The 19,806-nt window shown below is 34.4% G+C and overlaps 1 protein-coding gene across 4 annotated transcripts; it reads left to right on the plus strand.

Annotated features, from left to right (window-relative positions):
• The first annotated feature begins 9,515 nt into the window (after positions 1 to 9,515).
• LOC115982377 lies at positions 9,516 to 15,994 on the plus strand. Of its 4 annotated transcripts, XM_031104954.1 has the most exons (8): positions 9,516 to 9,800; positions 9,972 to 10,018; positions 10,465 to 10,609; positions 10,725 to 10,908; positions 13,004 to 13,133; positions 14,446 to 14,506; positions 15,430 to 15,599; positions 15,691 to 15,994. In XM_031104954.1, the coding sequence occupies exons 1-8, from the start codon at positions 9,593 to 9,595 to the stop codon at positions 15,847 to 15,849; spliced, it is 1,104 nt and encodes a 367-aa protein (XP_030960814.1). In that variant the 5' UTR covers positions 9,516 to 9,592; the 3' UTR covers positions 15,850 to 15,994. The 4 variants fall into 4 exon arrangements, with proteins under 4 accessions (XP_030960814.1, XP_030960815.1, XP_030960816.1 ...); XM_031104955.1 differs by lacking the exon at positions 14,446 to 14,506 and having other exon boundaries at positions 15,423 to 15,599; XM_031104956.1 differs by lacking the exons at positions 15,430 to 15,599; positions 15,691 to 15,994 and adding an exon at positions 14,627 to 14,904 and having other exon boundaries at positions 14,446 to 14,530.
• The last annotated feature ends 3,812 nt before the right edge of the window (positions 15,995 to 19,806 follow it).

Here is a 19,806-nt window from a genome sequence, read left to right on the forward strand (position 1 = left end):
TCCTAATCCTTTTTGGCGAAGGAAAAGGATTTAAACTAAAACCCTTCTAGTCTAGCTTTGTGACCGTTGTACAATATCTAGAGTCGGTGGGATGGGATAGGATCCTCAAGGGACGACTCGCCGTTTGTTTCAAAATTATTATTTTAAAGGGACAACGAAACACCATTTTATTAAGCTGAAATTGTTTAAGCACTAAAAACGATAGGTCGTAAAGAATCTACTTTAGTACTCGCCGTATTGAAGATGAACGATGTGGGTACACTGTCTCTCTGTTATTGAGTGCTAAAGTGGTTTTGTTTGAGTTGGGGTTACTAATGATGTGGGTTATTCATTGGCAAGATATTATTATTATTATTATTGAATAAATGAAAGTGAAAGAAAGAAGAGGATATTCATAATTTTTTTTTTTTTTTGGTGTGTTAATTAATAGTACACATCCAAATGTATCAATTTCATCATTTTAGGGTATCCAGAATACTAGAAACTTGAACTGCAAACACATTTTAACTGATGTTGACATTCCTGGAGTTTGTATATCCTCTACAATAATATTTTTTCTGTAATATACACATACACGTACACGCATATATTTGTAATACTAACACTGAATTATTGATTGAAGTACGATTAGGAATAGTTAAGAGTCTTGTAATTCAATTGGTTGGTATCTTCTGATATTTTAAATGGAGATATTCAGGATTTAAATCCTTCTTCCCCATTGTAATTATCAAATTATCAAAAAAAAAAAAAAGTGATCCCAATTCGTCTATTGGCTATTATACTAAGATTAGTTCTCTGTTGTTGATTCTTCAATTGTTTTTGTAATCTAAATTCTAGCAATGGACTTGAGTCAAAGTATTATCACGTGGTAGGTAATACGTTACTGCCAACAAAAGAGAGTCCAAAAAACCTATTTCCTATCACACACAACTGGGCATGCTTTTTATTTTTATCTTAATTTTTATTTATTGTGTTTTTTCCTTTGGCATTACTCTTGCCAAAACTGATTGACTTCATTGTTTCTATTTTACCTTTTATTTTACTAGTTTTCTCTATTACTTTGGTTGTTTTTTGTTTAATTGGGACTGAACATATTTGGTTGCTAACTATGATAGTTTGTGCAAACTTTAACTGATCATCATTTTTATTGTGCAGATTGACTGCTTTTCAGGTACCAACTAGTTTTACACAGTCTGCCAGGGAGTTTTTAATCTGCATATTGCTTTATTATATGTGAAATTTTTTGTATTCTATCAATTGGAAAAGATAACTGTTCCTTTCAGATTTGTTATGCTGTTCTTTTCCTTGTCCAGTGTGTCCTCTTTATACCACCATCTATGGACAAAGGCGAATTTGAGTTACTACATTATCTCTGCCATGCACAAGGACACTCAATTTGCATGTTTCTTGAAGCAAGGTATTTTGATTCCATATGTACCAACTGTTTTGTTTTCAGAAATCTGTTATGTGCATTTGCCCATATTGCAACATCCAATTTTCTCATCCAATTGAAATCTGTTATGTGGATTTCAATTTCAAATGTATTTGTTATATTTGTTCTGCACTGCCTCCCATGGCAATGTCATTAATTATTATATTGGATAAACGAATTTAAAGAGAAGGATTTGGATTTCAATCTTTATAGTTTAAATGACTTTAATAGTGTATTAGACAACAATTTTTATCTATTGATGAAATTTATCCAATGGAACCATTAATTTTAATTTAAAATTTTCAAGGCTAGTTCCAACATATAATTTTATTTCTAAATTTCTACATTTCAATAATGTAAACAATAATCGTATTGGCAGTACAAAATATGAAATATTTTTAGACTATGAAGGAAAAATTGATTAGTAGAAATAAGGCTTAAATTTTTTAAAATCCCAATTGATGGAAAGAATGCTTAAGCGAGGGATTAAGTCATTGAGGTCTGCATGTTATCAGAAAAAGGGTCATTGAAGTTTGTAAGTCACAGTGATTGGGGCAAAATTTTAGGCCTAGAAATTAGGGAAATTCAAATGCTCAAAAAAGAATCCAAGATAACCTCAAAGTACACAGATAAATAATGAGAAACTTATCTTTAATAGCCAAGAAGTATTTGTTGCTAGCCACTTCCAAAAAAAAAAAAAAAAGTATTTGTTGCTAGCGATTATAAATTGAGGCTGCTCACTTGGGCTACTTTCATTCCCTCGTTTTGACCACAGTTTATTTTTCTAAACTTCGCACTACCTTTTGCTTTGAATTTAATTATTGTAAGTTTTTTCAGCTAAGCATATGCCTCAGCTCAGCCCTCAGGAGGCACCAAAAGTGAAAAAGGCGTGCCTAACACCTTACTTGAGTGTTGATAATTGAAGTAAAAAGTCTTGGTGTGTATTATACCACTTCACCTCAAAGGTGTTCCTCAAAAATCCTTTATTTTATAGGTAGTATAAATTATTGACCATCTATGTAAATTTTGCCACAGGCTTAGACTGCATCTAGAAAAGGCATTCTGTTTGGTAGTGTTTTCAGTTGCCTATCAAAAATCTGAATTTTTCAATGATTTTGTTGGTAACAGCAACCACCATCCTTTCTTTTTCTCTTCCTTATCAGCAATGCACTAATGCCAATCTTTTTTAATTATTGGATTATCTTATTTAGTTGTAATTGAAGAGACATGAACAAAGACTTAACCCAGAAAATTGCACCCTTAAAATTCAACTTAGCTCTTTGATGTTTTTGCATTAGATTTCCCTTTTGTTGTATGTGGATTTGAACGCTAGTAAATTAATTGGTGGTAGTAAATTAATTTTGACTAGTATTTGAAGATTGCACCTGGGATGAGGCTTAAGGACAACTCTGGGAACTGGTTCATGCTTCAACGAATAGTACCAATATCCAAGAGGATATATTGTCTGCTCTACCCCAGGTTTCAGAGTGCCGTTTTAGCTTATATCCCATAGAATTGGTAACTAACATCTTTTTCCTCTTTTATGGATCGGTAGTAAAATAATTAACGAGAATGCCAGAAAGTTAGGACACCTTAGTATGATAGGCATACAAAGGAAGGACAGAGAGAAGAGAGCTCAAAAACTGAGAACTTGAATCCTATAAAAGAAAGCATCAATGAAATCCAAAAAGAAAAAAAGAAAAAAAAAAAAAAATCTACAACCATGGAGAATCAAAGAGGAAAGAGAAAAGCATCTTCAGCAACTTCTTTATCTTGCTAGAAAGCTCGACTTCTAAAATCCTCCATCATTGCTCTTCTTCCAATTGCCGTATCAAACAGGAAGGAACTGCAGCAAGCTGTCAACTCCTCTGACCCCCAAACAGACCATTGCCACAAGCCATCAAATGGAGTACCAGGCATCACCTAATATAACACTGAATAAGGAAAAAACAAGAACTAAAGATCTTTGGCAGTTAAACATGGTTATTCATGTTCAACATCTTATTTTATTAGTTTAAAAGGAGCAATCTTTAATGGAATCTATTAGGAATTGTCATAATCAGTGGAGTCAATTTGGAACTATCATGCTAATGCTAGTGCAGAAAGATGATTTTTTTTTTTTTTTTTAATATTTATTTCACAGTTGAAATTTTCATTATGGCACTTTTAGGTAGTCATTTATTAATACCTCTAATTTACTTTTTTGCATGAGCAATCCACAAATGTAATGATTCAATTCTTATTATCTGATTTTTTATTTTTGCTATGATCTCTTGCATTTAACGCTAAATATGCATTTTTTGTTGCAGTTGGTGTCACTGCATTTTTCCTATCCAAGCAACTTGCAGTTTGAATGAGAAGGAACTGCAAACAGTTGTATCAAAGCTTGTTTTTTGGTTCATGAATGATAAACAGCCCAAAGTTTCACATCCTTTAAAGGTAAAGTTTAAACCTATTATAGAGCACATTATGCAGTAAATGTGAATCATGGCTATTTATCTGCTTAAAGCCAAAGGAACTATTGACCCTTTCTTTCTTTGCACTTATCATATTCCAAGGTTTGATTCCACTCTTTTGGGTCAATATTCAAATTATGTTTGTCTTTCTTAGACATTATTGAGGGGGAAGAAAGAAAAATGGTATCAAGTTTCTATTAAAAGAATTTAAGAAGGGAAATTTCATTCAATAATTTTCCCATAAAGCCGCTTTTACAAGTTACAACTTAAGTAAATCCTTAAATAAAACAATAGAATGTTGCCCTGGCAAAGACGCAATCGCACAACCACTAATTCCGATATAAGCTAATGGCTCTAATAATTAAAAGTCAGTATGTGGAAACCTTAGCTAGGATTTTGGGTTGCAGTGTGGCGTCTCTTCCTATAACATACTTGGGTTTGCCCCTTGGTTCACCTTTTAAGACTAGATCTGCTTGAGATGTTATAGTAGATCAAATGGAAAGGAGGCTAGTTGGGTGAAAAAATTGTATATTTTAGAAGGTGGTAAGCCACTTTGACCAAAAGCTCTCCTTCAAGTTTACCCGCCTAATTTAGGTCTATCCTTCCTATGCTTATAGGGGTCGCTAGAAAGTTAGAGAAGTTGCAAAGGGATATTTCTTGTGGATTTAGCTTATGGCATGAAAGGAAGTTTTCCATTTGGTGAATTTGAGTACAGTTTCTCTCCTATTCAATCCTGTGGTTTAGGGGTTCAAAGGTTCGATATTTTTAATCAATTTCTTTTATGGAAATGGCTTTGATCCTATGCCATGGAAAGGGATAATCTTAATTTGGAGAAGGGTTGTGGGGGTTAAATAATATGGAGAGTTGGTGGGTAAATTGTTTTCTGCTGAGATTAGGGGTTCTCAAGCTGTGTGTGTATGGAAGCACATCAGAAATGGTTTAAATGAAATGTGAAATTCTTTTTTATATTTTAGAGCAATCACATCTTTTTCTGGCATTATGTGTGGTGTGGTGTGGGGATGAACTTCTTAGAATCCTTTTTTCCTGAGCTATAAGAAAATGCAACCAAGAAACAAGCCTCTATTGACAAGTACATGTATAGACACAACAATGCTATCCATTGGTGCCCTTCGTTATGCTTCTTGCAATTCTGGAAATGGTTTAAATGAAATGTGCTTGTCTTTATTTAAGAATCATATATCTGACGTGAAATTTTACTATAAGTTTAAATGATTATTGGGCAAAATACATTATCCATGCCTAAAGTTTGCATACTGAGTGTTTTATATCATTGAAGTTTCAAGTGAGCATAATCAATCTTTAAATTTTAAAAATAAGTACTATTGGTCTCTTCATCAATTTGTGATAGTTTCATTGCTTTGTGTTTAGTGGTACACTATTGGTTGAATGTATGCAGGAATTACTAGAATAGGATGTGGTTAGGTGTTGGTTTGTCAACCTTTGCATGTATTTAGTGTGCCCCAAGCCCTTGGGTAAAAGAACATCCCCAACCACCACCACGGTTGGGAATCATCTAAGAACTTTGATGTTTAGTAGATCAATGGTGTGGTAAAATTTAAGTAGTGTTGTAACTTTTTCAAAAGTAATTATTAAGTAATCTTGGAGTACATATGTCATATTTACAATGGATTCTACTAACTAAACTCATAGTAAGATTCACCATAAATTTAAGAGTTGGAAGTATCTTGCCACTATACTTTGGTAGGATTCACAATAATTTTACAACATATTTTAGGTAACAATTTGTTCACCATTGACCTCACTCTTTCAATCAGCACTAGTAGTTTATCATATCACATAGGATTTGTTGTAAAATTTTTTGTGTGGATAGCATTATTTTATTTAATTTATTACATGGGCTTAACTAAAATATATAAATAAAAAATAAAGGATAAACTACATATTTGGTCCATATTCTTTACACTATATGTATATATATATATATATATTTTTTTTTTAAGCTGGAGCTGAACTTTCATTCCATAATAGCTAAATAGTCATGATACAGAGATTCTAGAGCAGGGGGTGGAGAATCCTCCAACCAAATTACATCATTTGAAATATTTTTTGCGTGGCAAGCTAAACTATGGGCAACCCGATTTGCACTTCTTACCCAACGAATTTCTGCCCACCTAAGGCCTGAAATCAGCATCTGAATATCTTCAACCACATGGCCTAGTTGAGACAAGTTAGCCTTGCTTGCTTTGATTGCATTGATCACTTGTACAAAGTCACCTTCAATAACTATATCAGAAAAACCAATGTCCACAACAAATTCTAATGCGTTGCGGCAGGCCAGAACTTCTGCTTCGAGACTATCTGTTACTCTTGGTCCTTTCGCTGACTTTGCTCCCATGACCTCACCCTTTTCGTTGCGAATAATCACTCCCATTCCTGAGCACCCCAGATCTGTGAACACAGCCGCATCGAAATTGAGTTTAAACTTGGAAACGGGTGGTGGTTGCCAATGACTTGCACTTTCTGCTATAGTTGTCGTGCCCAAGTATACCTGTGCTTGGTGAAATTCTGCTAAGAAGTCCTGTGCCCTTTTATTCAGCAATTTCGGTGCTTGCAATACTCCTCCATGAAGGACTGAATTTCTTTGGTTCCAAATAAACCAAGCTTGAACTAGGAACAACTCAAGTTCTTCCACCTCCAGTCGTACCAGCAACTCTTCAAATAGCTGAATGACATCCTGTTGTCCCACCACAAACTTCTGCAGCTTCACCACACTGCTTGCCCATATATCACGAGCAACTTCACACTCCCACAGTGCATGAATCCCCGATTCCCTATCTAACTTGCAACAGTAGCGGCTCCAAGAATTTTGTTTAGGGGGGTCATTAAAAAACTTATATAAAAAAAATTAATAAAAAGAAAACTTGAATATATCGAGTTATTGACAAAAAAAAAAAAAAAAAAAATTACAATTTCCTTTTACAAGTTTTCAAATTTTGAATTGTTATATGATAGTTCATTATGAGTATTAATTGTCATTGTGGGTAGCTATGACAATTTTATTTTGTTAAATTTGTCTAACATTTTCATTTTTATGCAGTTGTTATTATTTATTTGTCTTTGTTTTTATAAAAATATTTTAAACTAAATGGATAAACTCAACTCATTGGTTTTGTATTAATTATTGACGCACACAACTACATTTATTCATACATAAATAATACACTACGTGTCTACTTAACCAATAAAATACTAAACAATCACTAACTTTACAATTTTTTTTCTTGAATTTTTCTGACTATATAACAAAAAATTATTATAACATGATAACAATACACACACATGCAACAAACCTTCTCTATTTCCTAATTACTAAATCATATAAAGTTATATTATATTTAGGGTCATGTTAACGGATACCCTTAGGGCAATTGTTATATTTCCCATGAAAGTAGTGACAAAACATTTCTCTTATATTTATACTATACACACAAACTTCCACACACATTATTATTTACACAAATAACATTACAACAAAAAATAATGCACACAATCAATATTAGATACACTCATACACATATAATATAAAGAATAATGCTAGAGATACAAATTATTTTACAATTTTTTTTACAAATTGCTGATATGGTGAGTGATTATTGGTAAATGAAAAAGTGGATATTAATGGTAGGCCTAAATAAAAACCAATAAGAAGTTGGTCACATCAAAATTTTGTAAAAATTGTAAAATAGTTTGTGGTTGTAACATTACTCTAATATAAATTTATGACAGAGTGACACTTACAATCTACAAACACTTATTCTTACTCTTAGAGTTGGAAATATTTGTAATAAGGATGTATAAAATTTAAGTCATGGTATGCAAAAATAATTTTTAAGAAAAAATCCAAGTATTAAACTAACAAAAAAAATATATTATACATATAAAAATAAATAAAAAATTGAAGTCAGGGGGTTCATTTAAACCCCCTAAACAAAGTATAGTGCCGCCCCTGACTTGCAAAGCTCACAAGTATTATTAGACATAATTTTGCGCTTACACAGATTACCCTATGTGGGTAAAATATTCAGACCAGCCCTCCAAGCAAACACCTTAATTTTATTTGGAATCCTAAGCTTTCATATTCTTTCCCAGACCTTATTGCTCGGTGGGTTGCAAGAACTTTTTGCCCAATTCTTCTTAATCTTTAAGATCTCAACAGCAACATGGTAGCCTGATTTTACTGTATATGTCCCATCCTAACTATGTAGCCACATTATCGAGTCTTGTATGTGTCTATGGCTCAAAGGAATTCTTAAAATTGCCTCTGCATCTTCTTTATGAAAATTTAGCAATACACTCTCCCTATCCCAGCACCTCAAGAAAAGGATCAATGAGATCTGATACCCTCCATTCCCATTGTTCCTCAGTTGGTGGAGAAAGGACCATATGTGAAGGGCGGTTAGGAATCCATTTATCCCGCAAAGGACGTATGGAAGCTCCATCACCCACTCTCCAACAAATACCTTTTTTCAAAACAGGTTGGCCAGCCAAAATACTCTTCCACACATATGAGCTATTTAGTGAATTAGCCGCCTCCATAAAAGACCATCGCGGGAAGTATTGAGCTTTAAAGCATCTGTAGACAAGCGACTCTTGGTTATGCAAAAACCTTCACCCTTGTTTGGCTAACATAGCAAGGTTAAAAGGTCGCAAATCTCTAAACCCCATACCTCCCACCCTTTTGGCTTGAGTTAACACACTCCAGCTCTTCCAATGAATCTTTCTCTCCTCCCCAATCCGCCCCTACCAGAACTTCGTACATAATGCGTTAAGCTCATCACACAGTTTTGTTGGCAAAAGGAAGACCCCCATTGTGTAAGTGGGGATTGATTGAGCCACTGCTTGGATCAATACTTCTTTTCCGGCCCTAGAGAGTAGCTTGCCTTTCCATCCTTGTAATTTTTTCTTCACCCTATCTTTTAGATAAGAGAAGGATTGGTATTTTGCTCTACCAATCAAAGTGGCAAACCCAAATATTTTTCGAAGCGCTCCACCTCTTCTACCCCCAAAAGCTCTTTAGTCCATTCCTTCATCTACTTGGGAGTGTTATTGCTATAAAACACTGATGACTTTTCCATATTAATGCATTGGCCCGAAGCATTAGCATATCCCATCAGTACCTCATTTATCACTTGCACTTCGTTCTTTGATGCTTTGCAAAACAGTAATGAGTTGTCGGCAAAGAGCAGATTACACTATATTTCAATTTGGTTTTTAACATTCCAATGGTATCAATTTGGTTTTTAACTTTTCAATACCGTGTCAATTTAGTTTTTATTTTTATTTCTTAGATAAAAATTACTGACATGGCAAACAACCAAATTAGTTTATGTTAATGTGGTAATAAACTAATTTTTTATTTTAACCATTTGTCATATTAGTAATTTCACCAAAAGATAACGGTAATGACTAAATTGATACAACACTTAAATGTTAGGGATCAAATTGACATAATTGAAAAATTATGGACCAAATTGAAATATAATGCAAATGATATTATAAAAAAAAAAAATTGTTTTTATTTTTTTAATTTTTGGGAAACATAAAGTGGTTTTTTTTTTTTTTTGATAACATAAAGTGGGGTTTTTGATTGCATCGCAGGGGTACAGAACCATAACATAGATAGTTGGTAGTATAACCTGGTCTCTCCACTCCACGGGTGGGAATGGCGGAAGAAGAAGGATTTGAAAAAGCGCATCATCACGAAGAAGAAGAAGAAGAAGGAGAAGAAGAGAAGAAGAAGAAGAAAGAGACGATGATGAGTCCGTGGGAGCAGCACTCAGCAGTGATCAGTATTCCTCGCTATGACTACAACGCCCCATCTTCGCTTCTCCACCACTCCCTTTCTGGCTTCCTCATCACCTGCACTATCAGTTTGTACTTAAAATCCAAAACAAACCCACTTTCAATTTCCATTTCTTTTTGCAAAAATATGCCTCTGCTCTCAATATTAGTTACTAATATTGAGTTACATCTTATAAATTTGCTTCTTTTTATTTTAAATACCTTAATAAATCACTGTTTTTTGTTCCCTTGTTTGTCAGAGAGGGAGAAAAGTGCTACAAAGGAAGCAATTTCTATCCTAGATAAGGTTAAGGTCTTCTCTCAAATTTTACTTTAAAAGAACCAAAAAAAAAAAAAAAAAATCTTTGCTGTGTAAAATCAATATACCCAGCATTTTTCTTTGTTGTAAGCAGCATTTTAATTACCTGAAAATTATTTTTCTTCGTTTAATAGTAGCAGAAGACTTACTTAACTGCAATTTCATTACCACCATTCCTTATGCTTGTCCAATTCTCATTTAAATCGAAATGTGAGACATGTTGCAATTATTTGATTTGATTTTGTGTGGTTATACATGTCTGATATCAGTTTATATTACTTCTTTATTGGGTCAAGAGAAGCTTTGGACTAATGTAGAGATGTAGCGTTTGTGTAGTTGCATCAAGTAACAATTTTCAGTTATAGAATTTTACCACAATTTTGTCCATTGTTGTCAATGCTGACTTCTTTTGGTTGTTTTAAATTTTCTGGCAGTATGTAGGGTCTTGTAGTAATGCTGATTCCGGAAATTTGGACAATTCAGATGATAATGCTGCTACTAAGAGAAGGAAAATATGCCCAGAGGATGACCAAGATGGGGAAACCGAGACTGCTTCCAATAACTCTGGGAAAACTAGTGGTAATTTACTGGTTAATTTGGCATGATTTCTTTTGGGGTTTCAACTAGTTCATTGGTAAGGTGTAGGGATCCCATATTCAAAAAAGATATATGATGGCAGATGAACTTTTGACAGGTACTTGTCTGTCTTCTGTAATGCCAGACACAAATCTTGATAGAGGTCATGTTCTTTCACTAGTTAAGTTAACAAGGAGTGGTTTACTTCTATTTACTTTCCCTAGAAACACACCAGCTGACACTGTTGGTGTTGTATCAAATATTATGGAGTCTGTGGAATCTGGGATTTCCAAATCACCTCTGTAAGTTCGCTTATTTGCCCCATTCTCATTTGTCTTCTTTGTTGGGAATGTTTAATATTTTTTTTTGGTTATTTGTTTCAGATATTAACTCTGCATCTATTTTTTTTAAGTACCACATGAAAAATTCTCCTTTAAATGAATATCAATCGTAGATATGGCTAAAAGTCTTTGGAAATACATTGATTCTTATTTTATTTGACTATTTGTTTATTTATTTTTTTTGCAATGACTTTTTGTTGACATCTACAGCATGAGTTGGTTTCTTCTTCTTTCTAATTGATTATTTTCTTATTATAAAAACTGTTGTACCTTCGATTCAGAAAAACATTCAGTTTTGCAACCTATTATTGGATGAGAACTGCAAAATTAAATTTTTTTATTTTTTATTTTTTTTTTATTTGGTCTTGAGTGCATCAGAAGGGGGAGGTAGGAAATGGAACTTACTTTTTACAAGCATATTTACTCCAAAATGCCAAGGGGGGAGGGTGATAATATTCTGAATTGGCAGTTGACTCGGAATGGTGTTTTTGATGTGAGTTCCTTTTATAATTCTTTATTGGACGCCCCTTCTATTTCTTTCCCTTAGAACAGCATTTGGTGTGTACAGATACCTAAAAGGGTGTCTTTCTTTTTATGGACAGCAACTAGGGGTAGGATTCTCACAATTGATAACTTGTTATGAGGGGCTTGCCCCTTGTTAATTGGAGTTGCTTATGTTGTTGTGATGAGGAAACTGTGGATCATCTTCTGCTTCGTTGTAAGTTTGCTCGTGCTTTGTGGAGTGTAGTTTTTCTTATGTTTGGGGTTTAATGGGTAATGCTGAATACAAATGCTTCTCTTCCTTTTGCATGGAGGAATTGATTGGGGAAATTTTCTTCAAATGTTTGGAATATGGTTTCGGCTTGTATTATGTGGTTAATCTAGTGGGAACGCAATTCATTTACGTTTGAAGATATTGAAAGACCTGTGGATCTTTTGAAGTCTTTGCTAGCTAGGACTTTGTTTGAGTGGTCTTGTATTTGGGGTTTTACAAATTGTATTTCCATGTCTGATTTCTTAATTTCTGTTAACTCTTCTCTTTGATTTGTTTGTATTTGTTTCAAGTGCTGTGGGTTTACTATCGTAAACACATTGTACTTTTCTAATTCTCTTACCTATCCAAAAAAAAGGTTAGTTCCAAGTCCAATGTATAATTTTTTGGACTAGTAAATTAATTCATGGTAGTAAATTTAATTTTGACTAGTATTTAAAGCTAGCACCTGGGATGAGGCTTAAGGACAACTCGGGGAACTGGTTCATCCTTCAATGAATAGTACCAATATCCAAGAGGTTATATTGTCTGCTCTACCCCAGGTTTCAGAGTGTTGTTTTAGCTTATATCTCATAGATTTGGTAACTAATTTCTTTTTCCTCTTTTCTGGATCAGTAGTAAAATACTAAAATTATTAACTAGAAAGCCAGAAAGAAGTTGGGCGCCCTAGTATGATAGGCATTCAATGGAAGGACAGAGAGAAGAGAGCAACTGAGAACTTGAATCCTAAAATAATAATAAAAACAGGTATCAATGAAATCCAAAAAGAAAATAAAATTCAACAACAGTGGGGAATCAAAGATAAAAAGAAAAGCGTCTTCTGCAACTTCTTTATCTTGCTAATAGAAAGCTTGACTTCTAAAATGCTCTATCATTCCTCTCCTTCCAATTGCCACATCAAACAGGAAGGAACTGCAGCAAGCTGTTGACTCCTCTGACCCCCAAACAGACCTTTGCCACAGGCCATCAAATGTATGGGATACTAGGCATCACCTAATATAACACTGAATAAGGAAAAACCAAGTACCAAATATCTTTGGCATTTGATCATGTTTGTTCAGGTTCAACATTTTATTTTATTAATTTAAAAGGAGTAATCTTTATTGGAATCTATTAGGAAGTGTCACACTCAGAATTTGGAATTTTTTATTGATGCCTCAAATTTACCTTTTTGCACGAGCAATCCACTGAAGTTATGATTCAATTCTTATTATCTGATTTTCATTTTTGTGGTTAGTTATGATCTCTTGTCTTTAATACTAAAAATGCATTTCTTTGGTGCAGTTGGTGTCACCGCATTTTTCCTATCCAAGAAACTTGCAGTTTGAATGAGAAGGAACTGCAAATAGTTGTATCAAAGCTTGTTTTTCAGTTCATGAATGACAAACAGCACAAAGTTTCACATCCTGTAAAGGTAAAAGTTTAAACCTATTAACGGTGCAGATACTGTAGTAATTTATCGAGCAAATTATGAAGTAAATGTGAAGCATGACTATTTATCTGCTTAAAACCAAAGGAACTACTGACCCTGTCTTTCTTTTCACTCACCATATTCCAAGGTTTGAATCCACTCTTTGGATCAATATTCAAATTATGCTTGTCTTTCTTAGAAATTATTGAGGGGGAATAAAGAAAAAAGATATCAAGATTGTATTAAAGGAAATTAAGAAGGGAAATTTTATTCAATAATTTTCTCAAAAAGCTACTGTTACAACTTAAGCAAACCCTTAAATAAAACAATAGAATGTTACCCTAGCAAAGATGGCAACCAGTAATTCTGATATAAGCAATGGTTCTAATAGTTTCATGCTTATTTTAAAGTCACATGACTAATTAAAAAGTCAGGAAACCTTTGTTAGGTTTTCGGGTTGCTACGTGGGGTCTTTTCCTATAACCTACCTGGGTTTTCCCCTTGGTTCACCTTTTAAGACTAGATCTGCTTGAGATATTATAGTAGTAGAGCAAATGGAAAGGAGGCTGGTTGGGTGGAAAAAATTGTATTTTTTGAAAGGTGGTATGTCACTTTGATCACAAGCTCTCTTTCAAGTTTATCCACCTACTTTATGTCTATCTTTCATATTCTTCTAGTTGCTATAAAATTAGAGAAGTTGCAAAGGGATATTTCTTATGGACCTGGTTTAGGGGATGAAAGGAAGTTTTCCATTTGGTGAATTTGAGTACAGTTTCTCTCCTATTCAATCCGATGGTTTAGGAATTCAAAGGCTCGATATTGTTAATCAATTTCTTTTATGGATATGGCTTTGATCATATGCCATGGAAAGGGAACATCTTTGGAGAAGGGTTGTGGGGGCTAAATAATATGAAGAGTTGGTGGGTCAATTGTTTTCTGCTAAGGTTAGGGGTTCTCAAGCTGTGTGTGTATGGAAGTACATCAGAAATGGTTTAAATGAAATGTGAAGTTCTTAGTTGGAGATGTTAGTCAGCAGTTGCATCTTTTTTCTGGCATTATGTGGGGTGTGGTGATGAACTTCTCAGAATCCTTTTTTCTGAGCTATAAGAAAATGCAACCAACAAACAAGCCTCTATTGACAAGTACATGTACAGACACAACAGTGCTATCCATTAGTGCCCTTCTTTATGCTTCTTGCAGTTCTGGAAATGGTTTAAATGAAATGTGCTGATCTTCATTTAAGAATCATATATTTGATGTGAAATCTTACTATAAGGCTTTCAGTGGTGGTCTTAGGGAGGTTTTACCTTGGCAGGTGATTTTGAAGACTAAAGTCCCTTGGAAAGTTTCTTTTTTTGCTTTGACTGATGCTCATGGTAATATTCTTACTCTTACCACAGGTAACCTTCAAAAGGGCAAGATCATCATTTTTAATTGCTATGGTATGGTAGATGGGGAGTATATTGCTCATCTTTTCCTTCATTTTCTGTTGCTAGGGATCTTTGGTCTATGGTTTTCTCTTTATTTGGTGTCTCTTGGATCATGTGTCTTTCAGCAAAAGATCTCCTAGCATGTTGGAGATGTGCTTTCAAAGGCAATCAAAGCTCAGATGTGTCTTTATGTTTGATATGATGTATTTGAAGGGAACACAACCCTAGATCGTTTGCAGAAATTGGAATTTCCCTGCTCTGCAGAACATCGGGGACGTTGATTGTTCTTTTCTAGAGTTCCTTGATCTTTTTAATCTCTGAAGTTGCTCTTTTATACTTCTCGGGTACTTGGGCTTTGCCTTTTTACTTTTATTCTAAAAATTAAAATTAAAAGTCAGACGCCTTATTACATAACAACTTTTATAAAAAAAATTATAATAATGAGTTTAAGGCATAACCTACTTAAAGAAACCAAGATTCATCACAGAAGCTAGCTTATGGATACTTAGACTTCCCTTTAGTGTTCCTTTTTCCATGCTCAGGTGCTTGTAAAAGTTATCTTCAACTTTCTTTGCATCAGGATTAACTTGTATTGAGTCAGCAAATTGCAATTTGTAGTCAATTTTACCTCTTATATCCATCCTTGTTATCGTGGGTTATTTATTTTCTTTTCCTAGTCTTGGCTGCTCCCCAGTTTGGTACATGTTTGCTAATGTTGAGTTACATGATGCCAGATAAAATCAGCAACTGGAATTTTTTTTTTTGATGTTCTTTATGCCTTTTTTCTCCCTAAGGAAAAGAAAGCATACAAAGCCTTAGCAGCCAATACTTTTGTCACATGAATTAAATCTGTATGTTGTAGTTTGCAGTTGGTTATAACAGAAGAGGAATAGAGGAGACAGAGTTGAAGATTGTGAAAGATACTTCAAATGGTTCTGATAAGTTTGCTTTGTTGGACCGTAACAAATGCTTTGGCGTTGTGGCTGCTGCAGTAAAAAGTGCTGTATCAGATTCAGTTGTAGACCTCAAATCTCCAGAGGTAAAAAAACTGTTATCATTTCTCACTTGTTCACAAGCATTTTACATTCTCCTGGCTTATTTGTGCTTGTTCCAACCTCATCACCATACAGTTTTCGGTTCTTGTTGAGCTGCTTCCGCTTTCTGGAGTACCCAACGGGTCATTGGTGGTTGCTGTCTCAGTTTTGCCACAAAATCTGGTTAATACCAAGCCACGTCTCTGCATCAAGGCTCTGGTTTCTGACTCCAAAGCAAAGGGTGGAAAGCATTAGAAAGGAATGGATAATGTGGTTTAGAATATTCTTACATGTGCTTTTGAAAAGAAAAATTAAACTAACTTGGATCAAAATAAAAAATTTGGCTCTCGATGTAATGATCATTGTTCTTACCATTGTTGTTTTGATTTCTTACCGTTAATCATCTCTCTCTCTCTCTCTCTCTCTCACATATGCTGGGTCATACATCATACTTATTATAATAAAGAAACTGTTTGTTTCAGCATAAAAGAATTTCCAAAAAATGTTTTCCTGGAAATACTTATTATAATAAAGACACTGTTTGTTCGGCATAAAAGAATTTCCAAAAAATGTTTTCCTCATTTTCGAGTGTTTGGGTTTGAAAAAATTGATTAAACAGAAATTATTTCCACATTGTCGAGGAAAAATGCCATATTAGGGGTTGAGGCCCTGCTTGTTTTGGTGTAAAGCATTTTTTATATGTTTTTCTCATTTTTAGGCATTTGGGGTAGCTGAAAAACTTAGTCAAACTAAAACATTTTATGTTAACCAAGAAAGTACTCTATCTGTCCTTGAAAAGTGAAAAGTTTTAGTCTTAAGAGAATATAAACATTCAAAACGACATATATATTCCCAAAATCTCAAAAATGGTCAAACTACCCTCAAAGCCTATAGATTGCCACTAAAATTTTCAAATGACCAAATTATACATGAAACTTTTAAAATGACTAAAATACGCAATTATGCATGAAACCTCTAAAATAACTAAAATACTTAGAAAGCTCTAAAATGGTAGAAGTATTCCTAACATTTTAAGAATGATCAAAATTCTCCTAAATTGTTCAAAATCATCAAATTATCCTTAAAACTTTTAAAATGAGAAAAATATCCCCCGTAAAAATCTTTAAAATAAAAAAAATAAAAAAAATCTTGCAAATCTCTAAAATGATTGAAATACCCTTAAAATATCTAAAAATAATCCAAATACCTACAAAACATTGAAAATATCCCTTAACCATGCAAATTGACAATAAGAATATTGAATTTCCTGTGTTAAACTCTTTCTTAGTAGACATCAATAAATCCGGACATTGTGTTGTAATGTTGATTTTGAAATAGTGAGTGTATTATCTTGATTTTGGCACAACTCGAGGTATTAGATTTAAGAACAAAATTTGGGGAGTATCAAGTCAATTCATTGAGGTTTATTTCTGTCAATTTTCTTTCCTTTTTTTTATTTTTTATTTTTTATTTTTATGGTGCTATTTAGGGTGTCTAAGGCTAATATAATTCCAGGTTACACATTGTAGAAAGGAGTAGTGCATTAGATTGAAATCTTTGTAACTTCACCTAAGAGTACAGCTTTATCATGAAATTTGGAGTATATCAGTTTACATCCCATTTTGCAACTAGAGGTCGACTCATAAATCAAGGACAAAATGATAATTGTAACCATGAAAGAATAGAAACGTTGTTTGAAATTAGATGAGAGAACACTGAGTTCCAAAATACATAGGAGCTCATGAGTCATGACATGGTGAATGGAAAAATTGAACCACCAAATCAAATGATCAAGTCATATCAAGTTTTTAATGATCAGGATGCATTCTTGGAACTTAGGATTTAATCCATAAAATTTTGATTAGTCCTTCAAAGAATTCAGTTCAGTTAATTAAATGTCAAAATCTCATTAGATTAAGTTTAATACAAGGATGTAATTAAAAACATGATATATTTCCAGTAGAGTATCATGATTTTTGTGTAATTAATTAAGGCTAAAATATTATTTTGGTTCCTAAAATTGACCAATAGTTTGTTTTTTATTCTTAAACTTTAAAAAGTTCGTTTTCATTCCTAAACTATTGAACTTTTTTTTTTTACCTAAACTATTGAAAATGTCTCACTTTTTGTCCTTAAACTTTAAGTTTTTTTTTCATCCTTAAAGTATTGAAAAAAAATTATTTTTTCGTCCTTATTTTTTTCTCTAAACTATTGAAAAAAAAAATCTAAAGTTTAAGGACAAAAACAATTTTTTGGAAAAATTTAAGAACCAAAATAATATTTTACTCATTGTAGTGGGCCTTTTTTGCAATGTTGGACTGGGTTGCCTCCTGCGATATTTGGCCTAAATGTTCTGAGTAAGGGAGTCGGAACCGGTCCAATTGTAACTCACTTTGATCTAGCTTGCGCACAAACTATACCCCGTTCACCAGAGTTTAATTATAGACCCATGGTAGGCAGAACCACTGTGAGTAAGTTATGACAGGTAGATATAATAAAGATGATATAAGAAACACAATCACTACTTTTAGCCACAATAAATAAAAGTGAGCAACAAAAGGCTCTTTGTACATAGAATAAGCTAAGTGAAGGATAAAAAGAGTTAGCAAAATCAAAGCGTTAGTTGCCACGCCAAGTAATACACGGGGTTGAAACCAAGAAGGGAAAAACCATTCCCTCAACGCGAGTAATCTCAGAGAAGAAATTAATTGCTTTGAGAGAACATGCCTAAATGGTCCATGCCCAAATACAGATCTTTTGCCTTTTATAGAGAGCAAGGCTATTGAGGGAGAAAGGAAATCAACCTACTAGTGCATGCCTGTCGTTCTAAACTCTTTGTTTTTCTTTTCCTCTCCTTCCTACTTTTTTTTTTTTTTTTTCTCAATGCTTACTTCTGGGTTATATTTTTTCTCTAGAAATTCCTATTACTGTGATTTTTCGAATCACCCTTCTCAGTGCACAGTAAGGGGTCCTTTATATAGAGCCTGCTGTGACTGGTATTTACTGTTTTAGCCCTTAACTACCTTTGTCTGGTGTGGATGTTCTTACCGACCACTTACTGGTCATTAGTGGTTTAGCCATGACCACTTACCTGTGCTAGCTATGTCGCTCCCCTCTGCCAGACAAAGAATGCTATTTTGTTTGTTTGCTTACTGTGGCTTTTTCTACTCGTTACAGTGTGTGTGCTCTCTCTCTCTATCCCTTATGGCATACACCTGGTGGTTCCAACTCATCCTTGTTTCTTTTGGGTGGCATGTCATCCCAGTAGGACATTTTCCCCAAAAAAGCCTGAGCAAGAATCCCAAAATAGGTTTTTTCCCTCTCCCCACTTCCAGACCATGCCCTCTGACCCATGACCCACCACTTCCTATATTGACTGGGTACAGGCTGGTGGTGCTTGGGTCTCGTGCGTGCTTCACCTTCTTCACCCGCCATTCATGCATTTTTCGTGTTTTGGAGATTGTTCTGTACGTTCTGCTGTACACTTTTGGCTTCTTATGGCGTGGGTTGTTTTCCGATCTACCATTCTTTATGACTTGCTTCTTTTGGGGATTGGGCCTTGTTGGATCATGGGCCTTCCTTCCCCCGGCTTATTTTGTGTTCACTCTGTGGCCTTGTTAGTATTTTCCTGTCATACCACTCTGTTATTCCTGCTGTAATGTTGTTTGACTTAATCCTGCTGGACCTCTTTTGTGCTTGCCATTTATTTCCCTCCCAGTGACTCAGTGTGTTCACTAGGCCTTTTCTTACATTGTTTGCGGGCTCTTGTGTCCCATTTCCCTCTTGGGCATCCTTGGCCCATTTGCTTTCCTTGGGCTTCCTCAACCCTTTTCCAATCCTGTTTTCCTATGGGCCTTTACTAACTCTCTTAGGCTTCCCTGGCCCAATTACTTTATACATCATCCTTGGCACTGATGGGTCTTCCATTAGCCTCTTACTTTCTTTACTTGCATTACTTTGGGCCTGCTGTGGCCCATTCTTGCTTTTCTACATACTGCCCATGGGTTTATTTCTTCTCTCTTTCCGGGCCCATTCAAGCCTGTTTGCTTCCTCGGGACCCACTTTATGAGCCCGTGAACCATTCATTCTTGCCACTTGGGTTCAATGGCTTTTTCTTGCTTGCTAACTTTGGTCTGCCCGTGTTGTTGGGTCTTTTCTCTTACTGGGCTTTGTCAAAAATGAGCCTCAACACTCATTAATTAATTATATCAT

The sequence above is a fragment of the Quercus lobata genome, chromosome 3, assembly GCF_001633185.2.
Source record: "Quercus lobata isolate SW786 chromosome 3, ValleyOak3.0 Primary Assembly, whole genome shotgun sequence".
Lineage (NCBI taxonomy): Eukaryota > Viridiplantae > Streptophyta > Magnoliopsida > Fagales > Fagaceae > Quercus > Quercus lobata.